The 24,551-nt window shown below is 37.5% G+C and overlaps 1 protein-coding gene across 5 annotated transcripts in view; it reads left to right on the forward strand.

Annotated features, from left to right (window-relative positions):
* LOC120532912 (lysine-specific demethylase 4C-like) overlaps nt 1–24,551 on the forward strand; it is a 917,975-nt gene that overhangs the window by 122,441 nt on the left and 770,983 nt on the right. For 4 of the 5 annotated variants that reach the window (XM_039759396.1, XM_039759398.1, XM_039759399.1 and 1 more), the window contains exon 6: nt 2,961–3,010. In XM_039759396.1, the coding sequence (XP_039615330.1) occupies nt 2,961–3,010 (50 nt within the window). Of the gene's footprint in view, nt 1–2,960; nt 3,011–4,139; nt 4,286–24,551 lie in introns of those variants that run through there. The other variant, XM_039759400.1, reaches the window with a different exon arrangement.

Here is a 24,551-nt window from a genome sequence, read left to right on the forward strand (position 1 = left end):
TGCCATAAATATCATGGCGACATGCTTTTCTCCTCATGCTGGGGACGCTCTAGCGTCAGAGCTGAACACCATCTGATACAGTGCCAGCATTTGACGTTGGAGTGTCCCTAACACTTACATTTTTTTTTAAATTGATTTTTAAAGTTTGTCCTGTTTCACTAATACGTGGATGGGGCCATGGGGGACAACTAATATATACTTATATACATACATACATACATACATACATACATACATACATACATACATACATGAGAGTAAATCAAAAAGTAAGGGCAATTTGAAAATTACATACTGTAGTAACTGCAATGGGCAGAAGCAGCTGCATTAGAACATGTTTACAATGGCTTATGAGTACATCGAACACCACCATTTGTTTAGCTAAAGCTAAGGTCAAATGAACAATATGGACCCTGCTCTGCAGGAATGCACCATTGTTAAGCAACAAGTCGCTGTGAGATTTCTTTGGGCAGAGGTTGAGAAACACAGAGGGCTGAAAGGAAGTCAGTAACCCTTGCCTTTTTAAAAGTTAACCTATTAGAATACAGTATACAGTCTTGAAGTAGGAAGAGCCCAGTCATGTTGCCATATAAGTGAGGCAGTGAGGAGGGCTAGTATACAGTAGGGCTGTGTCAGCATTCGTCTGAAATGGGAATACAAGTTAAAGGTTACTCTCATGCTGAAAGGTAAAGAAGGAAAGGGACATAACATTTTGGCATTTTGGTTATGTAGACTTCATCAGGTGTGTCCTGATAAAATTAATGAAAGATGCAAATTTAGAATTAATCTATAATTCAGAGCTGCACAAAATATTGATGATTTGACTTTCACAGAGTGATAACACCATTTAACAGAGGAAGACAAAGGTGTTATTGTAAATGAAGATTATACTTCCCTAAACTTTTCAGAAGTGCTGTAATGCACTTTCACCAATACAAGAAGCATTGATCATTAGCTGCCTTGTGCAAGTGCTTTGTTCACTTCCATTGTGTGAATGCATTGGCCAGAACACATATCTCCTGAAAAACCATTAGTCACAGCCTGCATTATGTAACACTGGTGAGAAGCTGGCCCAAGAGAGTGGCAGATTTCAGGTAGATGGATTCTTTTCGTCTTATCTCTTTTCTGTAATTGTTAGTCGCTCACAAGCTGCCACTCTTGAGTCCCTCTTGGTTTTCTGCTGTGACTCAGAGAAACCCTTTTTATAAATTCCAGCTGTAGCTACTAGAATAATTACTACAGTGGGACACACTCAGATAACTCTCAGTTGCTTAATATCTGTAATGGCAACTCCTTTCATTTAATTACACTTCACTCTGGCACCCTCTTTGTATAAATCATCCTTTCACTCATGTCTACTCGGCATTCATTTTGAGCTTTTGGAAATTAGCAGTCTGGTTAGACAGAGGCGCCAGTGCTACCACTTTAGTACTTTTAACTAGAGACCCCCCGAGTCAGCATTCTCCTGCTTTTAATTATTTTTCACTAACGGTCCCTTACACAATACCCAAAGCATTCCAGTTCTCACTTCATTTTGTTCTGATTTTAACCCTACACACTCCAGACACTGCCCGAATTCTTACACCGCGCTCCTCGACTTTTTTCTCTTTTGTTGTTATTGTCACCCATTCTTTATCAAACCTACTAACTGCAATTCAGTGTTAGAAAGTCAGCATTGGGCATAAGAAAGAAACTGATTTTGGATGGGGCAAAAAGTTTCAGCCACATTCAGTCATATTTGGTCAATTGATATTAGAATGGGATTTTGGATAAAAATAAATACAGTGTGGCTGGGTGCAGGTATGATAGGTCGAAATAACAGAGGAAAAGCTGGGACATTAAACAGTCATCCCATTTAATGCTTAGTCCAAAACAAAAACATGAATAATGATAAAGCAAAATAGCCTGTCAGGCAAAACTACAAATAATAAGCTCTAGGCTGTCATAATGCCATCCAGCGGGTCACTCATTGTGGAAATGATGCCTCTTTCCAAGGAGCTGGGCTTCTTATGGTGCACAAACTGGAAAGGGTGGAGCTAAGTGCCCTCACTGGGCGGTTACTCAGTTCTGCATGGAGAGAAGGAGAAGAGAATGTTAGCGATGGTGCCCCCTTTTTCTTCGGCGGGTTATCACATACCTTGATTTATCCTGGGAGGAAATCCTCTGATGCACATGCGTGACAACAGACACAGAGGACTATGGCATCCAAAATAAATCATTTTCTTTGTAATCCAACTAGTGAGTTACATAGATTTATTATCCATTGGCAGACCTTGTGGCTCCATAGAGCTATGACGCTGGCTTGGAAAGCACAAGAGTACCCACCAACTCATTTAAAATATCAGTGCTTCAAACAGAACAAACACATTGTGTTCCTAACTTTTTACTTATAAAGTATCTTGGGGGAAAATGTTCTCTCTTGAACGGCACTATATAAAACAGTACTTTCATGTAACTTGTGCTGTTGTCACAGCCATCTGTTTCTTCCCAATAAATTTGTAGCATTTATTTTTAGCCAATCACTGACTGCCGCCAAACTGATTTGTGTTGTTGACCAGGACTCTTTTTTTTTGGTGTCAGTAGCATTAAAATCAACACAAAGATCAAACAAAAATGTTGAGTGGTGCTTGTAAGGGGTAATGCACAGCCACAAAGAAACACATTTCCTCAGCTGAAAATACAGATCAGAAAATCAAATGCACTGTTCAGACCATTGTGGTTAGGATAAAGGGCTTTTAATTTCTCTCGGGTGTTTCTAAAAGCTTAAAGCAAACCTTGAAAGGTTTACTCTCACGCGGAGAGAGGGCCATATCACTATACTTTGTAGGTCTGTCTTCAGACAGATAAATCTTATGAAGAGTTATGTACTGTCTGTCAGGCTGAAATTAATTGAGAAAACAATTACAATATGCTTGAGCATGTACAGTAATGCATCTTACTGTTCCTTTTTTACCCTTTAGGTATGGAATCCCACCAGAACATGGCAAGAGACTGGAGCGACTTGCAGCAGGTAAATCCAAATTTTAGTGCTCAGTTTAGTGTAATACCACCAGATTTGGAAATTTAGGGGTTTTATAAAGTACAGTATTAAGTGTTACTGTCGTCATTGAATATTATTATTTAAAAATGACACTTAAGTCCAAGGCCAGCACTAGCCTCTGTGCAGCCCTAGGCAAAGTTGTAAATGGTGCCCCACACCTCCCTAGCCTAAGGCTATTTGTATGTGTTGTGAAACTTGTATGCCATACAATGTAGGATTGTTGTTATTTTATCATTTAATATAGTTTTACCTAAATAACATTTCATTTGTAATCTGCTAGAATAGGCTTCTTAACATTATGCATATTCCAGGAAAAATGAGCAAAACGCATTTTTCAACAAGACAAAATGTTTTTTACTTGCAAAAGAAACATGGAAATACGTCAGCATAAACAAAAACATCAGCATACGTACCGCAGGAAAGGCCTGTCTAGTGTCCACAGCTGTACTTATGCAGGTTTAATCCGCATCTTTCACTTGATATGTTTTGAGACAGTCACCAATGCACAGCCCAATGCAGCAATCAGGACAGTACAAGTGTGTTTCTGTGTGTGCTTTTCTTGTATTTTTTCTTTTGCTTGCACGTGAGAAGAAGGTAGAATGTCAGTGCCTGATATGCACAATCAACACTTCTATTGTGTTATTGCAGGCTACCATAACATGAGACTTAGTGACGTCCACATTTCCTCTGACACGAACATGGTCAGTTACCGCATTGTGAACAGTGCTTATGGGCGTCTTGCTTGTCTTCCACTTGATTGCAATGATTTTATTTTTTTGTGACACAGCTGCTTGCACCACAGTAAACCTTCATGAGACTAGATTCACTGAGCATATCATGGTGGTTCCATTGTACAGTGCTGTATCATACAGTTTTACAATCTGTGTCAACATCTGATGACCAATTCACATCATCATCACTATCACTGGATACAAGGAATGGTTTAGTATCAGTTTGCTCTGAAATTTCCCTTCCAGCTCTTGGTTTGCCATTGTGCTTTTTTGTTGGAAGCTCTGCCTCACTCATGATTATTGATGAGTTACCTTAGAGTTACTATAAAATGGAAGGAAAACACAAAAATATTCATTATTTTTTGCAGCATGATGTTATTTTCTTCACTAGATGGCAGCAGAATACTATCCCGAGAGTTATTCGGGGTTAGCACTGCAAAATGTGTCAATTGGCGCCTGATTCATTCCAGCATAGAATTCAGAGTTCAAGTCATGCTCGGGGTTAACACCAAGGAGGCTGAGTGGATTATGAACTGATTTATATATTGTCGCAGATGGCTGGGGGGACGACCTGGCCGGGATGCCTTGGAGAGCCCTGGACCTCAGCACTTCCGCCACACCAGGAAGTGCTGGGGGGAAGAGTAGGGACACCCGGAGTGCTTCCGGGGATACAGCCGGCACTTCCGCCACACGGGGGCATGTCAGCAGGAGATTGCCGGGAAACACCTGGAGCACATCTGGGTGTGGATAAAAGGGGCCGCCTCCCTTCATTCGGGGCTGGAGTCGGGAGAGAAGGAAGGAAAAGTCCTGGAAGGAGACGTGGAGGTGGCCTGAAGAGTGAAGGCATTGTGTGGTGTTGGCCAGGACTTTGGGGACTCTAGGGGTTTGTGAGCACTTAAGACTTGTAAATAGAATGTATAATAAACGTGCGTGGGGTGATTCAAACGTGTCTGCCTGTTTGTGTCCGGGTCATAGTCCACAATATCCAATAAAGGTATATACTTGTTTCAGTAAATTTCACAATTCTCTGTAAATGATTGTAAAGAAAATTAGCTGCTTACTATAAATGTTAAATGAATGTAAGTTTGACTTAGTGCTTTAGAAATAAATATATTTTATTTATAAAATCGGCTAACCAGAAATATGGATTTATGAATATAACAAAGTGGCCTTGTAATAAATTGATTAATTACTTGAAGATAGTTTCATTTTAGAAACAATATATTACTTTTAGAAAGTCAAAAATAGTAATGTTTAATTTAAGTTCTTTACAATTAATAAATGCAGATCCCCAATATCCACAATTTCTTTCTTGACTTCATCTTTGTGAAATAAAGAAATTCTTTTAAATCCATTGTTTTTGCTAGTTCGGTCTCCACAGATAAAGTTGCAGAGAATTAAGAATCATAAGGAATTGTATACAAGGGTAAGTTAATATCTATCCACACTTTAGTGATCATTTTATTTTGGTTGGCTGTAAAGCCTTCCCTGCATATACGTCAAGTTTTAACCTCAATCAGTCAGTTTCTCATTTTGTTTCTAGGAGTAAACATGTTTGTATCAAAGAAGAGCAGAGAGCAGTTCACCACTTTCTGTATGATGAAGTTGTATACCAAGGGCCAAAATCCACAAAAGGCTTTCTGCACAGTTACAGAGACAGTGTTTTACTGTGGCTGAGTATTTATAAATGGATTGAGAATTTCAAAAATGGCTGAATAAGTGTTAAGCTCCGAGAAGCAGTAAGACACCCATTCATGTCCACTACCTATGACAACATTGAGCAAGTCTCTACCATTATTCTGATGAACTGATAATTATTTCAGCCCCTGGTACACGTTTAGCTCATAAAAACTGGATCTCTGCTTTCTGCTCTTCTTTCACACAAATGGAGAGTGAAGCAGCCATGTTTACTCCTTGAAAACAAGAGAAACTGATCAATGTTGAAGCATGACCACTGTGGCCACAGATGGGCCATATTTCCACATGTTTGTGGAGGAAAACTGCACAGCTACCCTTAACTAAACTACCACAAATGTGCAGATAATTATTGACTTACATTTGAATGTGTATAAACCACATAAATGACTATACTACCTTTAATGATAGGGTTTTCTGTAATTTTTCCTATTTTCACAAATTATTCATGTTACTACTACTGTAGAATTTTAACAGTAACGATTGTAATGCGAAACAGGCATAATATAAATAGTATTAAAAATGCAAATCAAAAAATGCCAAGGCTATACCGTGTATGCAAACCACTTCAGTGATTAAGCAGAACTCCAGCCTTGGAGTATTTGCGTTCCTTAAACATTGTGAGAATTCAGAAAAGGCACATAAATGATTCTTCTAAAGCCGATTCCAATGGCAATGCACTGTGCTCACAAAATAAAGGTAGAAATAGAAAGAAAAACATACGTATGTATGTATCCAAAATCTGTTGAAACTCAATATCAATATAAGGATGGAAAATAAGAAAAATAACAATCATTCTGAAAGGGAAATATAACTAAGACAAAAGTTAAATTATAATCTTGCACTTAAAAAACAAAACAATAACATTCAAAATAAAGAGATTCTGTAAAGCCGAGTGTGCGGCATTCTGGGATTTGAAAGACTTCCTGTAAAAGGCTCATGTTGGTCATTAGACATTAAGAGCAGACATTGTTACTATGTGAAAATAATGTAAACCATGTAATAAGGTGAATTGAGAATTGTACTGAGTCCAAATGCTACCCCTCCAGATTTTGCTGCCTTAGGTGATTGCTTAGTTCACCTAATGTAAATGGTATTGCTAGCTCCGACCAGTTTCTTACTTCCACCCAAATTTGACTACTACTGTAAAATGTTGTGCTCACAAATTTTATTAATTTTAGTCTGCTAAAAAAGTGGTTGTGAATTATACATAAGACATCATTTTAAAGCAATAATTTCTCACATAAATCAACATAACATATCAGTTGCTGTGCTGTCATTACGTATTCGTCATAGCTGGCTACAGTGATAGTGGCTGCACGGGGGCGGTGAAGGTAGCAGTGCGATGCATTCTCGTTTGTACCTCTTGACATTGTAAGTGCCGGTCCTCCTATGTGAACATTGCCATAGGTGCATCAACTACCGATCAGCTGATGCTGGTACATCACTTTAGTTTTCGACATGTCAGAGTCAAATTGAAAATAACATACGCAAAACGTCATCCACTGACTATTTTGCTTTGCATATTCGCTTCGCTCTCTTGCCAGATGTCGATGCAATTTTTACCGTTGTTTGCTCTTCACTACTCACGCACATGCAGGGATTAGACATCACAAGTCTAACATTCCTCTAAGCAAAGAGAGTGTACCTTTATTGTAACGGCAAGTTTTTTCACTGTTTACAGCTGATTATCCCCCTCACCCCGTCTGTCAACAAAAGTCGTCATCTACCCTAAAATCTTGAAAAGTTTTGGGTGCACATTATATATGAATTCCTTTTTTTAATCTGAAAATTTTGGGCTAAATCAGCATGGGCATTATACACAAGTGTGCATTATATGTAAGATTTTACAGTATTTCTTTACTTTTCCGTCATCATTTCTGTTGAGTTAATTGGTTGAAAGTCTTGATCCCTCGATTGTCAGTGTGGTGCATTGGTTAGCCTTATTACCAACTAGTTTCAGAGTCCTGAGTCTGGCCAATGGCTTTTTTATGTTTGAATGGTTTTCAATGTGGAGCGATTCCAAAGGAAAATGGCAAATATCCCATCCTTCTATGTAAAAGTGGTCGGGTGTCCTTCCGTCCCGTGAGTGCTACGCAGGCGTGGAGTTTCACACACGCCCCATCCATTTTGCAGTGCATGATGGGATTTGTAGTTTCATTTTTGCAGGTAAAAGATGATTTTCTACTCCAGACTGTGTGATATCTTCTTCTTCTTTCTTACTATATAAAAGTGGTCGGGATTGTCCTTCCGTCCCGTGAGTGGAAAGCATAGCGGTATTCCGCTTATCACAGACTTACTTCTTGCAGCTTGCGGTATGAAGCAACATGGTTCTGGTGCTCACATGGTTCCCTTGCTTTTGTGCGCGATGCGCTGGAAAAATAGACAAAATTATGTCTCTGGAAATAATTAATGTTGATGGAGTACAAATGCCTCACCGCGTAGTAAATATCGGGGGTTCAAAAGGGCGACCTCAATATAGAAAAAAGTTTAAACTTCATCACAAAAATAACAGAAACTACGAGTATTAAAGTAATACCGATCAAATGCAATATAACCAAATTAATGAGTTTGTATAAAATATTAATTTGATCTACATATTGAATTGCCTTAAGACATGGTCAACTTAAAAGTCGGTCGCCTTAAAAGGCGGGTCTGCCTAGTTATATAAAAAGGGTGACAGGGCAGATCCATGAAACTATAGGCCAGTAAGCTTAACATGCATCACATGAAAATTAATGAAAGGAATTATTAAGGATAAGATTCATTAGCACATGGCAAGGACAGAAGTTATTCTGAGCCGTCAGCATGGGTTCAGAAGAGGGAGGTTATGTTTTACGAATTCTATGAGGAGGCAACAAAAGGATACGATCAAAGTGGAGGATATGATATTATTTATCTTGACTTTCAGAAAGAATTTGATAAGGTGCCACATGAGAGGTTGGGCATCAAATTAAAAGAAGTGGGAGTTCAGGGTGATGTTTTTAGATGGGTGCAGAATTGGCTCAGACACAGGAAGCAGAGGGTGATGGTGCGAGGAACCTCTTCAAAACTGGCCGATGTTAAGAGTGGTGTTCCACAGGTGTCAGTGCTAGGGCCGCTGCTATTTTTAATATATATAAATGATTTAGATGGGAATATACAGTAAGTAGCAAGCTGGTTAAGTTTGCAGATGATACCAAGATAGGTGGATTAGCAGATAATTTGGAATCTGTTATATCATTACAGAAGGACTTGGATGGCATACAGGCTTGGGCAGATTTGTGGCAGATGAAATTTAATGTCAGTAAATGTAAAGTATTACATACCTATATAGGAAGTAAAAATGTTAGGTTTGAATACACAATGGGTGGTCGGAAAATCGAGAGTACACCTTATGAGAAGGATTTAGGAGTCATAGTGGACTCCAAGCTATCAACTTCCCAACAGTGTTCAGAAGCCATTAAGAAGGCTAACAGAATGTTAGGTTATATAGCACGATCTGTGGAGTACAAGTCCAAGTAGGTTCTGCTCAACCTTTATAATGCACTGGTGAGGCCTCATCTTGAGTACAGTGTGCAGTTTTGGTCTCCAGGCTACAAAAAGAACATAGCAGTGCTAGAAATGGTCCAGAGAATAGCAACTAGGCTTATTCCAGGGCTACAGGGGTTGAATTATGAGGAAAGATTAAAAGAGCTGAGCCTATACAGTTTAAATAAAAGAAGATTAAGAGGTGACATGATTGAAGTGTTTAAAGTTGTGAAGGGAATAAGTACAGTGGATTGAGACTGTTATTTTAAAATGAGTTCATCAAGAACACGGAGACACAGTTGGAAACTTGTTAAGGGTAAATTTTGCACAAACATTAGGAAGTTTTTATTTACACAAAGAACCATAGACACTTGGAATAAGCTAATGTTCAAAATTATATTTAGAATGAGTATTTGAGAGTTGAACCTAATGAAAGATGGATCATTGTTATCAACATTGCATTGATATTAATTTCACTTTTTCTAAAAAATGTAAATCTAAATTATTGGGCGACAGTGGTTAGTGCCTTTGTCTCCCAGCTTCAAGCCTCTTGTTCAGTACCTAGCCCATATCTTTGTGGTCTCTGTGAAATTTTGCACACCCTCCATACCCTTCCACCTGTCAATGTTATTTATTTCCGAAGTATTTTCATATTGCAGAGATATGCAGTTTAGACATTGAACATTAGAATAATTTAGATGAGAACAGGCCATTATGCAGTTAAGAGATAGAACATTAGAAAAATGTAGACAAGAACAAGCCATTCAGCCCAACAAAGCTATTCAGTCCTGTTTATTTAACTCCTCCAAAATAACATCGTCTAGTTTTGGAAATCCCTAAAGTCCTACTGTCTACCACACTGCTTTGCATTTTATTCCATGTGTCTATGGTTCTCTGTTTAAAGAAAAACTTTCTAATGTTTTGTAAAATTCACCTTTAGCAATCCACTGTACTAATCCCCTTCATAATTTTAAACACTTGAATCATAGCACCTCTTAATCTCATTTTGCTTAAACTGAAAAGGCTCAGTTCTTTTAGCCTTTCCTTATAATTCATCCCTTGCAATCCTAGAATCAAGCCAGTCACTCTTCTTTCATTGCTCTTCTTTGTCTTTTCTGTAGCCTGGAGAACAAAAATGTATACAGTATGTCAGGTGAGGCCTCACCAGTGCATTATAAAGCTTGAAAAAACATCCTTTGACTTGTACTCCACACATTGTGCTATATAATCTAACATTCTGTTAGCCTTGTTAATGGCTTCTGAACACTGTATGGAAGTTGATAGTGTAGAGTCCACTAAGACACATCGATCCTTAAGTTTAAGACCTCCAACTGTGTATTCAAATTTGACATTTTTACTTCCTGCATGTAATACTATACGTTTACTTACAATAAATTTCATCTGCCACAAATCTGCCAAAGCCTATATCTGTCCAAGTCCCACTGTAATGATTCAGCAGATTCTAGATTATCTGCTAATCCACCTATCTTGGTATCATCTGCAAACTTAACCTGTTTGTTACTTATATTCCTATGCAAAAACTCCAATCTGCTCTGAATTAGCCCACTGTGTGTGTCAGTATAACCTATTCAGTATTTCCCCCTACCTTGTGACAGATGCTTCCTCTCCCTAAAACCCTCAAATGAAAAATGTTTGTTCAAAACATTAGTTTATCCAAGATTACAGCTATAATATGTGTAGTATGACAGATTCATGTTTATAATAACTTTATTGGTTTCACATTTATCATGTGAAGTAGCTCATTCATTGAACTTAATTGTAGCAGCATAAATGTCAAATGCATTTAATCTTAAATTAATATGCCAGCTTTAAAAAACTGTTCTGTTTTCTAGATGCCCTGTGCATGTCACATATGCCTTTCTTGATACACAAAAACATGGGTAAAAGATAAAAAAAAGAAAATCCAGAATAAAATAATAAAACCTAAGCACTCTACTAGAGGAAACTTTTTAACTTTTTCTACTGCTGACTTAGCAAATCCGGCAACAGTCTGTGGTTGAAAATTTTAGAAGCCCAGTTATCCCTCGCATTACATTTAAGAAATAAAATTTTGGGGTTTATTTAATTCTCATTTATTGCCATAGAGAATTAAATTATTTAGTTTATTTTGTGATTAGAAGTTGCACTAAGATAGTTAGAAAATTACACATTTGTTTAGACACCATTAGGGAAGATGCCATCTTGTCACCCATTTCTAAGACGTGAGATCAGTGCTGTGTACCCAAAAGTTACAGTGGATCACATCATCGATGCAATGATATTTAAACTCATTTTATTTTTAGTTTGCTGATCACACACATTCACACGCTGTTTTGGCTGGTTTATACATGACATGTCTGCACTGGGCATGCATTGTGAAAAATGACGTCAGATACAGAGACATGCCCCAGCGCCATGCACAAGACATGGTGAAAGTGTGTATCCAAAGTGGTGAATTTGAAGGAGAAGCTGGTTATATGGGCGCCAGTATGAAGAACGAAGGGCTGAATATGAGACAACAGGTCATCAAAATACATGAAGCCTCGGAGTGTGGCAGAGCTGGGGTGGTGGCAGGGGGCGGCATATATGCTTGCTGGGGAAACAAAAAAAAGTAAATGTTAATTTTCAGGCACCACGTTCTGTTTTGTTTCTAAGCGTGATCAGAAGTCCAAGGGGATTCCAATTCAAGCTCCCCTAAAAAATATATATATATATATATATATACATCACAGTGCTCAGTAACTTGAAGTCGCTGAGGCCATTACACCCTAGAGCACTCTTGTCTTGTTGCAAGGGTCTCACACAGAAGCCTCACATCACCCATAATATGGCAAATTTAACCACTTTCTAAAAAAAGCAATGTTACATGCAGTAATATCTATCACAGATACCGATAACAGCCATACCAAACCTTGATTGACTTCACATGTCATACAAGTATATAATTAACATTCTCAGAGACAGTAAACAGTGCACAACAAACAAGCAGGGGTGCAAGTTTAGCATCTTATTCATTCATTAAGTCTTAAGCAAAAATGTTCTTGATTCCTAAAATGTGCCAAAAGAATTGCGTATGCATATATCATTTACAACAACAAGACCAGGATTGATATCAGTGCTTCTTGTCGAAGCTGAGACACCCACTGTGCCTGGTGCTTGGGTAGAAGGTAGTCTTGTGTTACACAGTGAGCTGGTCAGCCGTTCTAGCTGGGGTGGTATCCAGATATTCAATTTTCTCTGGTATTTGTGTCTTTCCCACTCTTCCTTATGACATTTGTTTAGCTAATGTGGTGTCCAAGAGTATGGGCTGAAACCCTTTCTATTGTAGCTTTATAGTCTTTATAGCTTTATAGTCTATAGCTTTATAGTTATAGTCTATGTAGGATAAGAATGGGCATCCTGGCTGGGGAAGAGCTGGTTTATTATCCGGACCGGAAGCCAGACTGGAAAGGCGGATGGATTGGGGGATCGGGGAGAGACAATAACTTTGTGCCTAGCCTGTATAAAATAATGGACAGACCAGCAGAAGCCAGAAGTTTGGAGCATTGGTCCTCGCATTGGGAACACCCTCGGAGTGCTTGGGATATGTAGTCCAGAGGTGCATTCCTGTTGGGGTCTACACGTTCCAAAAGAGGGTGCTGTTTGGGGAGGACCTCCCTACTTTTATTATGACCCAGAAGTACTTACCAGAAGATGTTGTGTGGCCCAGGAAGCTTTCCCAGGTCTGGCATAAAAGAAAGCCTGCTGCCACACATGGACGAGTCAGAATCAAAAGGCAGCAGACAACACATTAAAATGGAGGAAAGGAGGAAGAATTGTACTTTATTATTAACTAGCTGTCCCCCACAGCACAGCCTGCGTAGTAGTGAAACAGGACAAATTTTGTTTATTAATTTTTAAAATGGTATCGCTTGCTAAGTGGAAATAAGGTGAGCTCCAAAATGTGGCCAGAGGTACAACGATTCAAACGGAGGCTGGCACATAAGTGAAGGAGGGCCATGTCCAGCTCCCCACTCCTGACGTCATGCTCCCCCACACCTTGGCTCGCAGCCTCTCTCTCGGATTAGTGCAAATAAATCACACCTGCAAGCGAACTATGATACTTAGCGCAATGACAGAAGTCACAAAATCAACTGGAATGTTCAAGCAAATTGTAGAAAAAAATCTGACCTAAATCGGTTAAGTAGTTCTCTTGTGAAAAGCAGACAGACAGAAGTTGGATTTTATATATAGAGAGATTAATCGTAATATTGTGGCTAATTACTGGAGAGTAAATTGGAAAGAAGTGCCTGAAGACAATAAAAATCTTTATTTGATCCTAATAACGTGTGGTGCTTTACTGTGTCTGTGATTTGGGGCTCGTGGTTGTGGTTACATCCATTATAGTCAATCCCCATATCAACTACACATCTCCTATTTCACATGAACTTCAAGGTGATGTCTGGGGAGGTTTTTATGTTAATCAGCAGGATTTCTGCTATACATGAGGCATGCTTCTTCCAGTTATCCTTCTCTTTCAACGGGGGGTGTCCCAGTATATTACTTTGTAGTCCTCCATTTTTACTGACATGTCTTATCACCTCCCAATGAGCCCATAACAGATGCTTCCAATTGCCAGTATGCATTTTCTTCTCTCTTCTTGGTCCAGCCTCTCTCTCAAGCCACACTGGTACCATTTTAATCAGCTGGGCAACCACATACAGATAAATTAAGTGTCTAACTAATTTTAATTACTAAGACCTTTTCACATATTCTAAATAAAATGTGTTTTTTATCACCTTAACATGCACTGTAGAGTAAAAAATAATAATGTGGTTTTAGCTACAGTACATGCTTCAGGCTTAACCTAGGTGTCATTTTAACACAGGCTCTCTTCTGAAACCCCTTCAGTATCAATTAATGGGCAAATGCACAAGTGGAGAAAGTGACATGTTTAATCTGTTATGTGCATTCTTGATGGATGTAAACATAGTGGAACACAAAGGTCATTGTTGATTTGAATTTCATACTGATGTAATAATATGGTAGAAATGCATTACATCTGACATGCTGAGTACAATTTCAGAAATTCGTTAGCACACATTTGCAGCCTGATAATAACATTCTTAATGAATTTATGTGAAAGATATGTTAGTATTACATTTTAACTTTAAGAAGTGTCACAAAGTCAATAAGGAGTATATACACCTTTGGCTGCTACCCAGTCGAGATGGAAGTGCAGCTGTTTGGCCATTACATGATTTTGGTTGGCTAACTTAAGATAGCTGTGTCACAGGAAAAGAACTGAAAACAGTTCAGCAGGTTGTTTTGTGCTGTTCCTCTGATTTAACTGCTGCTTATGATGGTAAGCTGCATCATTTAATTCATCTAACTTGGTCTAATGTGTAATTAATGGCCGAAGTGAAGTACCTATTCAATGTATCTTTACACAACAGAACATACAGTTAAATGTGCAACTGAAGGAAGAATCAAGTCATGCTTCATATGACAGTAATAACTGCTAACTTCTCTGGACAGTCAGTGAAATTAGCCAAATATATTTGACTATTAATGTATAGTAACAATGGATATTAATATGCATATAATGCTAACAGTACTGAATTCGGACTCCTAAACATTGCTTTCCAAAGATCAGTTTGGGTAAATACAGTAGAATGTGATTGCAAAACTATCCTCCATGTACATATTGGGGAGAGTGATATGCAGTTTCTGAACAAACTAGCCTTTTAGAACACATTTTGGACCACTGTGTGATGGACTGGTGCGACATCCAACACTTGTTCCTTACTTAATTTAGGATTGGATTCCTACACTCTGGAATTGGTATAATCAGGCAAAGAAAAAGAGAAATTTTAATGAAATTAACTTTCTGAGTCACCTTGAACTAGAATTTATTCATTCAGTGGAAAATGTCCCAGACTGAACGGGGATTTCTGTAGGGATTGCATTAATGAAATTGTATTAACCTGGGGGTTTTGGTCTAAGAGAATAATCCATTGAGATACCAGCTCAACACATACACTCTTACAAAGTACATATGAGAGTCTGTTGTTCTTTAGTTGGCTGCCTGGCATGCTTCCTCCATTACTCATGCTGCTTTTATGCACACATTTAACATTTTACAACCAGTTGAACCTCAGGTCTTTTGAATTATGCACCAAGTTGCTGGAAATGTTCTGTCAGTCTATTGTAGTCAATGTATTGCTCTGTGCTGCAGTCTTCTGAGAAAGCAACTTAAGCTTAAAAGGCACTCGATACCTGAAGAAATTTATCAGGAAAGCCTGCTCCATGAAAGGACTAACCCTGGGCACACTGGAAGCTGTTGTGGAAAAGTGGATGATGCCAAAATTAGATACCATCATGAAGAATCCCCTCCAGGAGGCACTGTCTTAGAGCACTTTATTTTTATTTATTTATTTTTTTTTAATTTTATTGTTATCATTCCATACAAATAGATCAATTTTTACAAAAAATAGAATTGAAAACAAATCAACCCCACCCCTGATAAAGAGAGCATGGCCAACGGAGTAAAACTTAAAGCTTGTAAAAATACATTAATTGATGAGTTTAATAGGCGGATAAAGATAAATGGAGAAGAAAAAGAAATGCGAAGAGAATTACTTCCTCAGTGCTTTAAGAGCTTATTCTAAAATATTATTGATTAGATCCAGCCAGGTTTTGAAAAAGTTCTGCACAGATCCTCTAACTGAGAATTAGATTTTTTTTCCAATTTCAAATAATATAAAACATTAGTTACCCACTGACTTAAAAGAGGAGAGTTAGGATTCTTCCATTTAGCAAAATAAGTCTGTGTGCCAATAGTGTAGTGAAGGCAATCACAGTTTGTTTGTCCTTCTCCACTTTAGGCCCATCTGGAAGAACACCAAACACAGCTGTTAATAAGTTAGAAGGGATTGTAACACCAAGGCTTTCTGAAAGGCATTTAAAAATTTTGGACCAGAATGATGTTAATTTGGTGCAGGCCCAAAACATGTGACCCAGTGAGGCTAGGACTTGATTGCATCGTTTGCAGGTTGGATCATGCCCTGGAAATATTTTGGACAGTTTTAAGCGAGACAGATGTGCTCGATATATAATTTTGAGTTGAATAATTGTATGCTTTGCACATATAGAGCTCGAGTAAATTCTCTGCATTGCTACCTTCCACTCCTTTTCTGATATGTTGAGTGAGAGACATTTTTCCCATTGTCCTCTTGGATCTTTGAGAGGGAGGGACTGTAAAATAATTTTATATTTTGCAGAAATGCTGTCTGAGTCCTCGAAACTGAGCAATATTTTTTCCAGCATAGAGGAGGATGTGAGATGAGGAAAATTGGGCAGGTTCTGTTTAACAAAGTTTCTAATTTGAAGATAGTGAAAGGAAATGTGTTGCTGGAAAGTTAAATTTGGAATGTAATTGTTCATAGGATGCCAAGATGTTGTCTATATAAAGATCTCTAAGTAATTTAATCCCAAATCTTTTCCAGATATTAAAAACTGGGTTGAAAAAGGTGGTTCTCGTGCAGAGGTGCCACAGATAAAAGATTCTCCATCTTAAAATGCTTTCTACATTGGTTCCATATTCTGAGTGAGTGAAGCACAACTGGTTTATTAGTATATTGGCGATAACTTGCATTTATTGGGACACAAAGCAGGGAATATAAAGAAGTACTGCAGGATTTTATTTCTATTGTGGATCAAGCTTGTGTACGTTCATCTATTTGTGTCCAGGTTTTTATAATTTGTATGTTTGCTGCGCAGTAAAAAAACTGAAAGTTAGGTAGAGCCATGCCACCTTCTGTCTTAGGTCTTTGTAGGGTTTGGATGTTTTGAGTTCCAAATAAATCAGGTTATGGTTGAATCTAATTGCTTAAAAAATGATTTATTGATGTATATTGGAATGTTTTGAAATAAAAAGGGAAGCTTAGAAGGGATATTCATCTTAACAACGTTAATTCTTCCAGCTAGAGTGAGATGAAGCGTTGACCATCTATGCAAACCTTGCTTAATTTTTTTCATACAGATGGCAAAATTTGTTGATAAAGAGCTTTATGTTTACTTGTGATGTTTACCCCTAGGTATTTAAACTGATCTGCAATGATAAAAGGGAATGAGTCCAATCTAATATTGTATGCTTGAGAATTCACTGGAAAGAGCACACTTTTATTCAGATTAATTCTGAGACCAGAGATCTTTTGAAATTCTGTAAGTGCTGTTAAGACTGCAGGCACAGTATTTTGTGGGTCTGATATATACAGTACCATAGCATCTGCATATAGAGAAATCGCTGTTTAAGCCCTTCTCTGATAATCCCCTTTATCTGATGAGCATTTTGACAGTGAACTGCCAGTGGTTCAATGGCGATTGCAAATAGCAGTGGTGACAAGTGGCATCCTTGTCTGGTACCATGCTCTAGTTTAAAGTAGTCTGAACAAACTGAAGCTTCTGGACTGGTATACAGTAGTTTGATCCATGCACAAATGTTCGAGCCAAACTTAAATTTCTCTAATGTAGTGAAAAGGAAGTTCCATTCAGTCGTATCAAATGCTTTTTCTGCATCCAACAATAATAATATCTCTGGGGTGTTTGACTTTGCTGGTGAATATATTACATTAAACAGGCGTTGAAGATTGGAATCTAAGTGTCTGCCTTTAATAAATCCAGTTTGATCTTCTGATATTACCGAAGGCAGCACTTTCTCCATCCTTCCAGCTAGGATTTTTGAGAGTATCTTAACATCATTATTCGGAGGTGAAATTGGTCTGTATGATGCACATTGTAATAAGTCCTTATTTTGTTTAGGAAAGACGGTGATTAATGCTTGGCAAAAGGTTTGAGGTAAAATTTGATTGTCTCTAGCTTCTGTAAATATTGCTAATAATCTTAGAGCACTTTAAATAACAAGCTCATTCCACCATAGTGTGCTAAGAAGCCCCTCTGGGGGCCTTTTCTAACCTTTCGGGCTATTCAGTGCTTCATTCAAACACCCAAACTAAATTCTAAATGCAATTTTAAGTTCATTTTGCAATTTCTGCTCAATATTCATTACTTCATTGATTGATTTGGCTATATTATTTGTCCTATGAGTCTGTTTCCTTATTTTGTATGTTTCTACTGCTGTATAAATCTAAATTTCCCCTTGGGATTAATAAAGTTTATCTAATCTAATCTAGTATTGTGGAACTTTTAATGAGAGAAAAAGAAGAAAACAAATCAAGCACACTTACATAATAATGAACATAAGAAATGTGAGCATGCTATCACATGAGTGCTAAATTCAGCTCTTTCTTATACTGAATTATTAAAACTAATGAAATTGTCTTATAAGCATCCTGTCTTTTTTAATATTTGAATACATAAAAAAAAAATATGAAAAAGACACTGTATCATATTTAATAATCCAGACATTAGCAGTGTTACCATTTTCGGAAGCTGCTGATCATCTAGGCTTATTGATTCTTCAGTCCAGACAAAGATGAACTGATAACAGAGTTAAAAATTCGGACGTGAGTGTCAGTAGGCATTACACCCTAGGATCCAAGTTACCGGAACTATTCTATAATATTTCAGTAATTATTTCCTGCACTGATACTGATCTTTATAAAATAGGTCATTGCCATAGCAATTGATGAGAATAATTCAAAATTAATTGCAGAATTATGGTATTTGAATGTTCCTCTAGATTGCCTCTTTCTCTTGCACAATTTGGCTGAAAAACTAATCAGCACATCATCATCTCATCACAGGCTTAAGTTTCGAGTTTGGTATTTTTCTGTCCAGCCATTTTAGTTGTAGACCGTTATCAAAGAACTGTGACACACAGTCACACACACACACACAGACAGGCACACACCCATCATCGGGATATCAATGTTTTTGGTGATCCGTCAAAAACCGGAGATCGACATTTTTGATGAATCTAAAGCTTTCGCTCCTCCCATATAGATAATAAGTTATGGTGGGGTGAATGCAGAATTGTAAAGACATAGATCTGTCTGTCTGTCTTGCACCAGTTACAGGAAAACAGTAGCAAATCAAATGCAATCCATCTTATTAAACCACATTCTAAAAGCCCTTTTAATTTGGGTCATGGCCTGTATTTTGTGTGTTTTTTTTTAATTATGCAGATTCTGTTTTTGGGGATACAGTATTACTAATCATTTTTAAGAATGTTTAATTTTGCTCTCTAATTTTTTTCCTTTCTTTACACAACACAGTAGTGTGTGTTCCTGTTTACTTTATCTTTTCAGTGGATTCATGTCTCAAAATTAAAACGTCTGTTAGAGATAGTTAGCTTCTATACCAAGTACTCCCTAGTGTAAGATTTTGTTTCTGGTAATTTGTCCATCCTTGACTTTGGTTCTCATTTTTCTTGTTTGTTTTGTTGGTCTTTTCTTTCGGTGCTCCTGCCTTTGACCTTGTTTTCTCCGATGAGGATTTTTGGCTTGTGTTATTATCTCCTGGTTATTTCTTTTTTATCTCCCAGTAATCCTCAGACACCTCATGTCTCATAACACCTGTGTAAACTGTTTACAAGGTTATTGTCTGTGTAGAGTCTAAACATTCATACTTCCATATCTCCAAAATGTGTGCAGGTTAGGTTAAGTGGCATCTCTAACCCTTTATGAGTGAGAGACTGTGGGTTTGTGTGTGAGTGGCTCTTCCTTTGGACTATCACTAAGAGGGTATGAGAATGTTGTTATTACCAAACACAGGTGAATGTCTTTGAAGAAAAATACAGCATAGTGCTGTTAGACCTTTGTGAACTGTTACTTGTTTACAACAGGTTCTAATAATTTTGCATAATGCAAAAGTACTCTTCTTGAATATGTGTAACAGGCTCAGTATGAAAGGAGGAATAACTGTTACAGATAGTTATATTTTAATAAATAACATGTTTCTTAAAGTTTCACTTCAATGTAGCAATTAACATTTCTAACTGTTTATATTTGCTCAGGTTGGCAGTGTATAGAATAAAATACCAGAGTCATTCTTTCATCTATCTACCCATATTCCACCAAGTGTCGCATGGAGCTGGTGCCTGTCCTGTTCATGTCACCGTCTTCCTCTTTCCATTCAATATTTCATGACTGTACTCATTAAAATAGTCTATATGGATAATGCATTATTATTTTACTTTATTATCCCATAATGAGCAGAATACCGTGAAATTCAGTGTAAGCCAACTTTAGAAAACATACTTTATTATCTTTCTCCCACATATAGCAAATAATTGAAAAGTTCCTATAATAATGAATAAATTATTGAAGCATCAAACCACCTAAGGACTAAAATTGTCCACCATTTACTCAGAGTTAGTTGTCAGTGTAAAAGTGCCTTTTTGATTAAAACAGACCTTGCTTTTTTTGGGGCAGCGTATACCTGAAAGATGATTAAGGATTTAGGAGGGTGCAAACATTTGACAGCTTTCACAATAATAGCTTTTACTCAAGAGGCACACTTGGCAGAATTTTTAGCTGTCAGAGGAGATGAGTGCAGCAGTGACAGAAAAGCAGTGGCATGGCTTTCTGAGAATAATACATATACAAGAACACTGTTCAGCATAGCGATAAGTTATAATTTATATTTACCCATGGGCTCCTAACCTGACCAAACTGGTGACTAAATCACAATGCAAATCATTCAATTAAAAAAAGCCAGAGGCGACTGTTGTTTTCTCCATCTGTCTGAACTGTAGTTGAAAAGCTAACACTGTAAAGAGGACTTAGTTTCTTCCTGCAGAATAAAAGTGAGAATTAATAAGAGTTTTATCTTGTCAGTCAGTTACCTGTATTGGGCTTGAATGTTAGTCACAGGTATTAAGAAAACAGCAATTTTGATACTTTTAATATTAATAACATAACAATTTCAACTCGGTTCAGTTTAGTTCAGGTCTGCTTGGGAAAGAGTGCATTCAAGGAACTTTGGGCTCAAAGCTGTAAGAATCTTGTGATGGGATACCAGTCAAGCATCAGGCTCATTCATGCTGACACTCACAGTCAAATAAGGCCAGTTTGTTACTTGCCAGTTAAACTAGCTTACATCTTTGGGATTGTGGGAGGAACACTTCAATACCTGGAGTAATACTGTATGAGGGGTGATCAAAAAATTGGAACCTGACATATTAAGACTAACCCCAATAAAGCCAAACAAGTGTACATTTTCAACATAGTCCCTGTGAACACTAATACAGTTGCTATACATTCATAAAGCTATTCTAAGCCACTCAAATAAAACATTGGTAACACTTTAGTTTAGGTACTACAAATATGAATGAATATCTCATTTACTTTTATATAAAAAGGGTTCTTTGAGTCTGAGTAAAGTGTCAATTTATCTCTGCAATTTGACCTGCTAATGGTCTGAGGTGGCTTAACTGAGACACCTTTCTCTTGATATTGCATGTTTAGTATAAGGCCTGTGAACACCTTCATATTAACAAGTAATATTACCATCATGTCAATATGCTACACTGCGCAGAGTTGAATAACCTATCTGCTAATGTTTTATAGGTGTTATGAAGGCCACCAGAAGCCTTTGTGAAGGTCTTGTTACATACGAGTAAATAAAAAATATATGCATTTTGCTGTACCTAAACTAAATCGTTATCAAAACTATTTTGTCTTTCTTGTGCAACCATTCTTCTATAGGTGACTTGACATATTCATTATTAGCATAGTGCAGTGCGTCCCAAACTCAGTCCTGTGGCCCCCCTGTGGCTGCAGGTTTTTGGTCCAACCAGCTTCTGTTTGTAATTGGACTCCTTGGCTAATTAAGTGAACTGTTATTTCCTAAGTTCTGTTATTTGTTTTGGGAACAATATAAAAATTAGAAAACTAAGTTTGGTAATAAAAAATAAAATGTACCAACCAGTTATATGGGAATAATGTATTTATTTTTCTTTTTAACAATATTTTCATCTTGATTTTAATTGTACTTTTCCAGGTGTTCTAATTGTTTAACTAATCTATTATTTACTAATTAATGGGTCTGACGCTAAAGTACTTGCAGCCTTTGATTAATCAGTGTTGTTTGCCAGCGTGGCTGCTCTGCTCATTTTTAATTGTCATTAATAAGATACAACGGAGGGGGAAAACTGCACAGAGAAAGGGCAAAATATAATGAAATCAACAAAAGTGAGTTAAGTATTTAAATCTAGAGCAGAAACATAATATTTGTAAATGTCTTATAAATGTAAAAATCATGTTGCTGAGCTTTTCTGAATGTAGAATAAGAGAAGATATACCAGCTAATTAAATGAGATCAGTGTTATCAGGTGTTGTCTCTGATTATGAATTTGGTTGGAACAAAAACCTGCAGCCACAGTAGGTCCCCAGGACCAAGGTTGGGAAGAACTGGCATAGTGCATTCCAATGAGGGAAGAAGTGGAAGTCATATGGGTCCAGATCTGAAAGACATGGTGGATGTGGCATCTCTTTGAATCCACAGTTTTTCCAGAGCAGCTTTGCAACCTGTGCAGTGCGACCAGAACATTTATTGTGAGCTAGAAGGGAAATTGACTTTGTGCTTTTCTTGAATGTCTGCCACAATGCTGCAGCAAATCAGCATAATATTGACTGATTGACAGGAATATAATACAATAATCCATGTATTTGTTCCTGTCAGGACCTGCTTGGACATGAATTTCTTCAGTCTTGGAAAATCACCATGCTTCCATCATTTTGATTATTGTTTGGATTCTGGATCATACTAAACCAGGGCCATTTTAACAGCATCATAGGCCCCCGGGCAAAGTAGTGTGCAGAGGCCCCTGTTTTGATAGCAAAACAGAAACATATATAAGCATCTGAAACATTGTGGGCCCGAATGCTCCTTGGGTGCCCGGGCAGTGTCCGAATGTTAAGGCGGCATTCAAGCTTCATTCTTAATTATAAAAAACACTCCTTATGATTATTTGATATTCTCCTTAAAATACTTCATTTTAGGAGTCAACATTCTGGGTACCTACAGGGCTCAGGCCTTGCTCATGTTTAATTGTTCACAAAGACTGGATTCTAGTCCCCTATATCTTATCCCAATAGTAGTGTCTATCATTCACTATGTCTCTTCGACTCTCCTTTATGATTTACTCCACAGTGGAAATATTTTTTCTGTTATTGATGATTAGGGCCAGGCAGACCTTGGATCATCTTTTGAGAAATTTCCTGCCATAATAAAATTCTTCAGCTGATCTGTTGACTCTGACATATGAATGAGTGATTCTGACACATTGTCTCTAGCAGAGAAGGAACATTTGAAGGAACATTGTTTTCTAGGCATTTGAAATTCAATAGAGCACAATTTTCTAGGTTTTGCTGTCCATTTTGACTTGGTTCTGGAACAAGAACATAACTATAAACCATAAATACTAGTAACAGCATTTTTAAACACTGTTTAATTTATTTTTAAAGGAAAAGAGTTGAACAGCCAAATGAGAAAAGTGAAACATCAAAAAGACGAGAAGGTCCCCATACAAACCCATCCCATTCAGAAACATGTAGAGAAATAAAAAGAAAAATGCTGTGCTAGCTGTATCCTGCCCTGCATGTCTTGAATAGGCCAAAGTAAATGATTTTTAGTAAGTGCATATCCATTTCCTAAAGATGATATGGTGGATGGAGTAAAGAAGTTAATCTGAGCATCTAGAAGTTCTGAAAGTAATAAAATACTGTAAGTTACTCCAGCATTTATTAAATATTGTTTGATGTATTTCCAATGAAATGCCAGCAGCTAAAGAACTTACAGAAATCAGTTACTTATGAAAGGAGTATTATGAAGGAATAAGATGAAAAATTTATAAGTAAAATAGCTATAGAGAGCAAGAAATAAAATAATACAAAAGGAGTAAAGGAGTGGTAGAAATGATGGACCACAAAGATGTGGCAATGGGGATAGCATCAGAATATAGCAAAAAAAAAAAGAACCAGACACTTTAAGATAGTATAAATTAAAAATTGGCTCAGGGGCTGAACCCATTAAACATGGGGAGCAGTATAAATCATATGGCCAATTTTATAAAGAATAAATCTGTGAATAGAGTTTTTGGAAATGTTTTGTGAAACCCAGCTTGCAAAAGATCATTTCTGTGCAGAACACAATCATTCCCGGACATTCCTGAAAAGCTGTAACACATGCATCCATCCATCCATCGATCCATTATCCAACCTGCTATATTCTAACTACAGGGTCACAAGGGTCTGCTGGAGCCAATCCTAGCCAACACGGGGTGCAAGGCACGAAACAAACCCAGGGCAGGGTGCCAGCCCACCACAGGACACACACGCACACACCAAGCACACACTAGGGACAATTTAGGATCGCCAATGCACCTAACCTGCATGTCTTTGGACTGTGAGTGGAAACCGGAGGAAACCCACGCATACAAGGGGAGAACATACAAACTCCACGCAGGGAGGACCCGGGAAACAAACGTAACACATACAGTATGAAATAATAGAACCATAATTAATTGGGGTTAGATTTTGTTTTGTACAAACTAAAAAATATGCTAAAAAGAGCTAGACTAAATATGATTGAAAATCATGAAGGTTATGAAGAGGAAGGAAAAAAATGAG

The sequence above is a fragment of the Polypterus senegalus genome, chromosome 7 (assembly GCF_016835505.1).
Source record: "Polypterus senegalus isolate Bchr_013 chromosome 7, ASM1683550v1, whole genome shotgun sequence".
NCBI lineage: Eukaryota > Metazoa > Chordata > Cladistia > Polypteriformes > Polypteridae > Polypterus > Polypterus senegalus.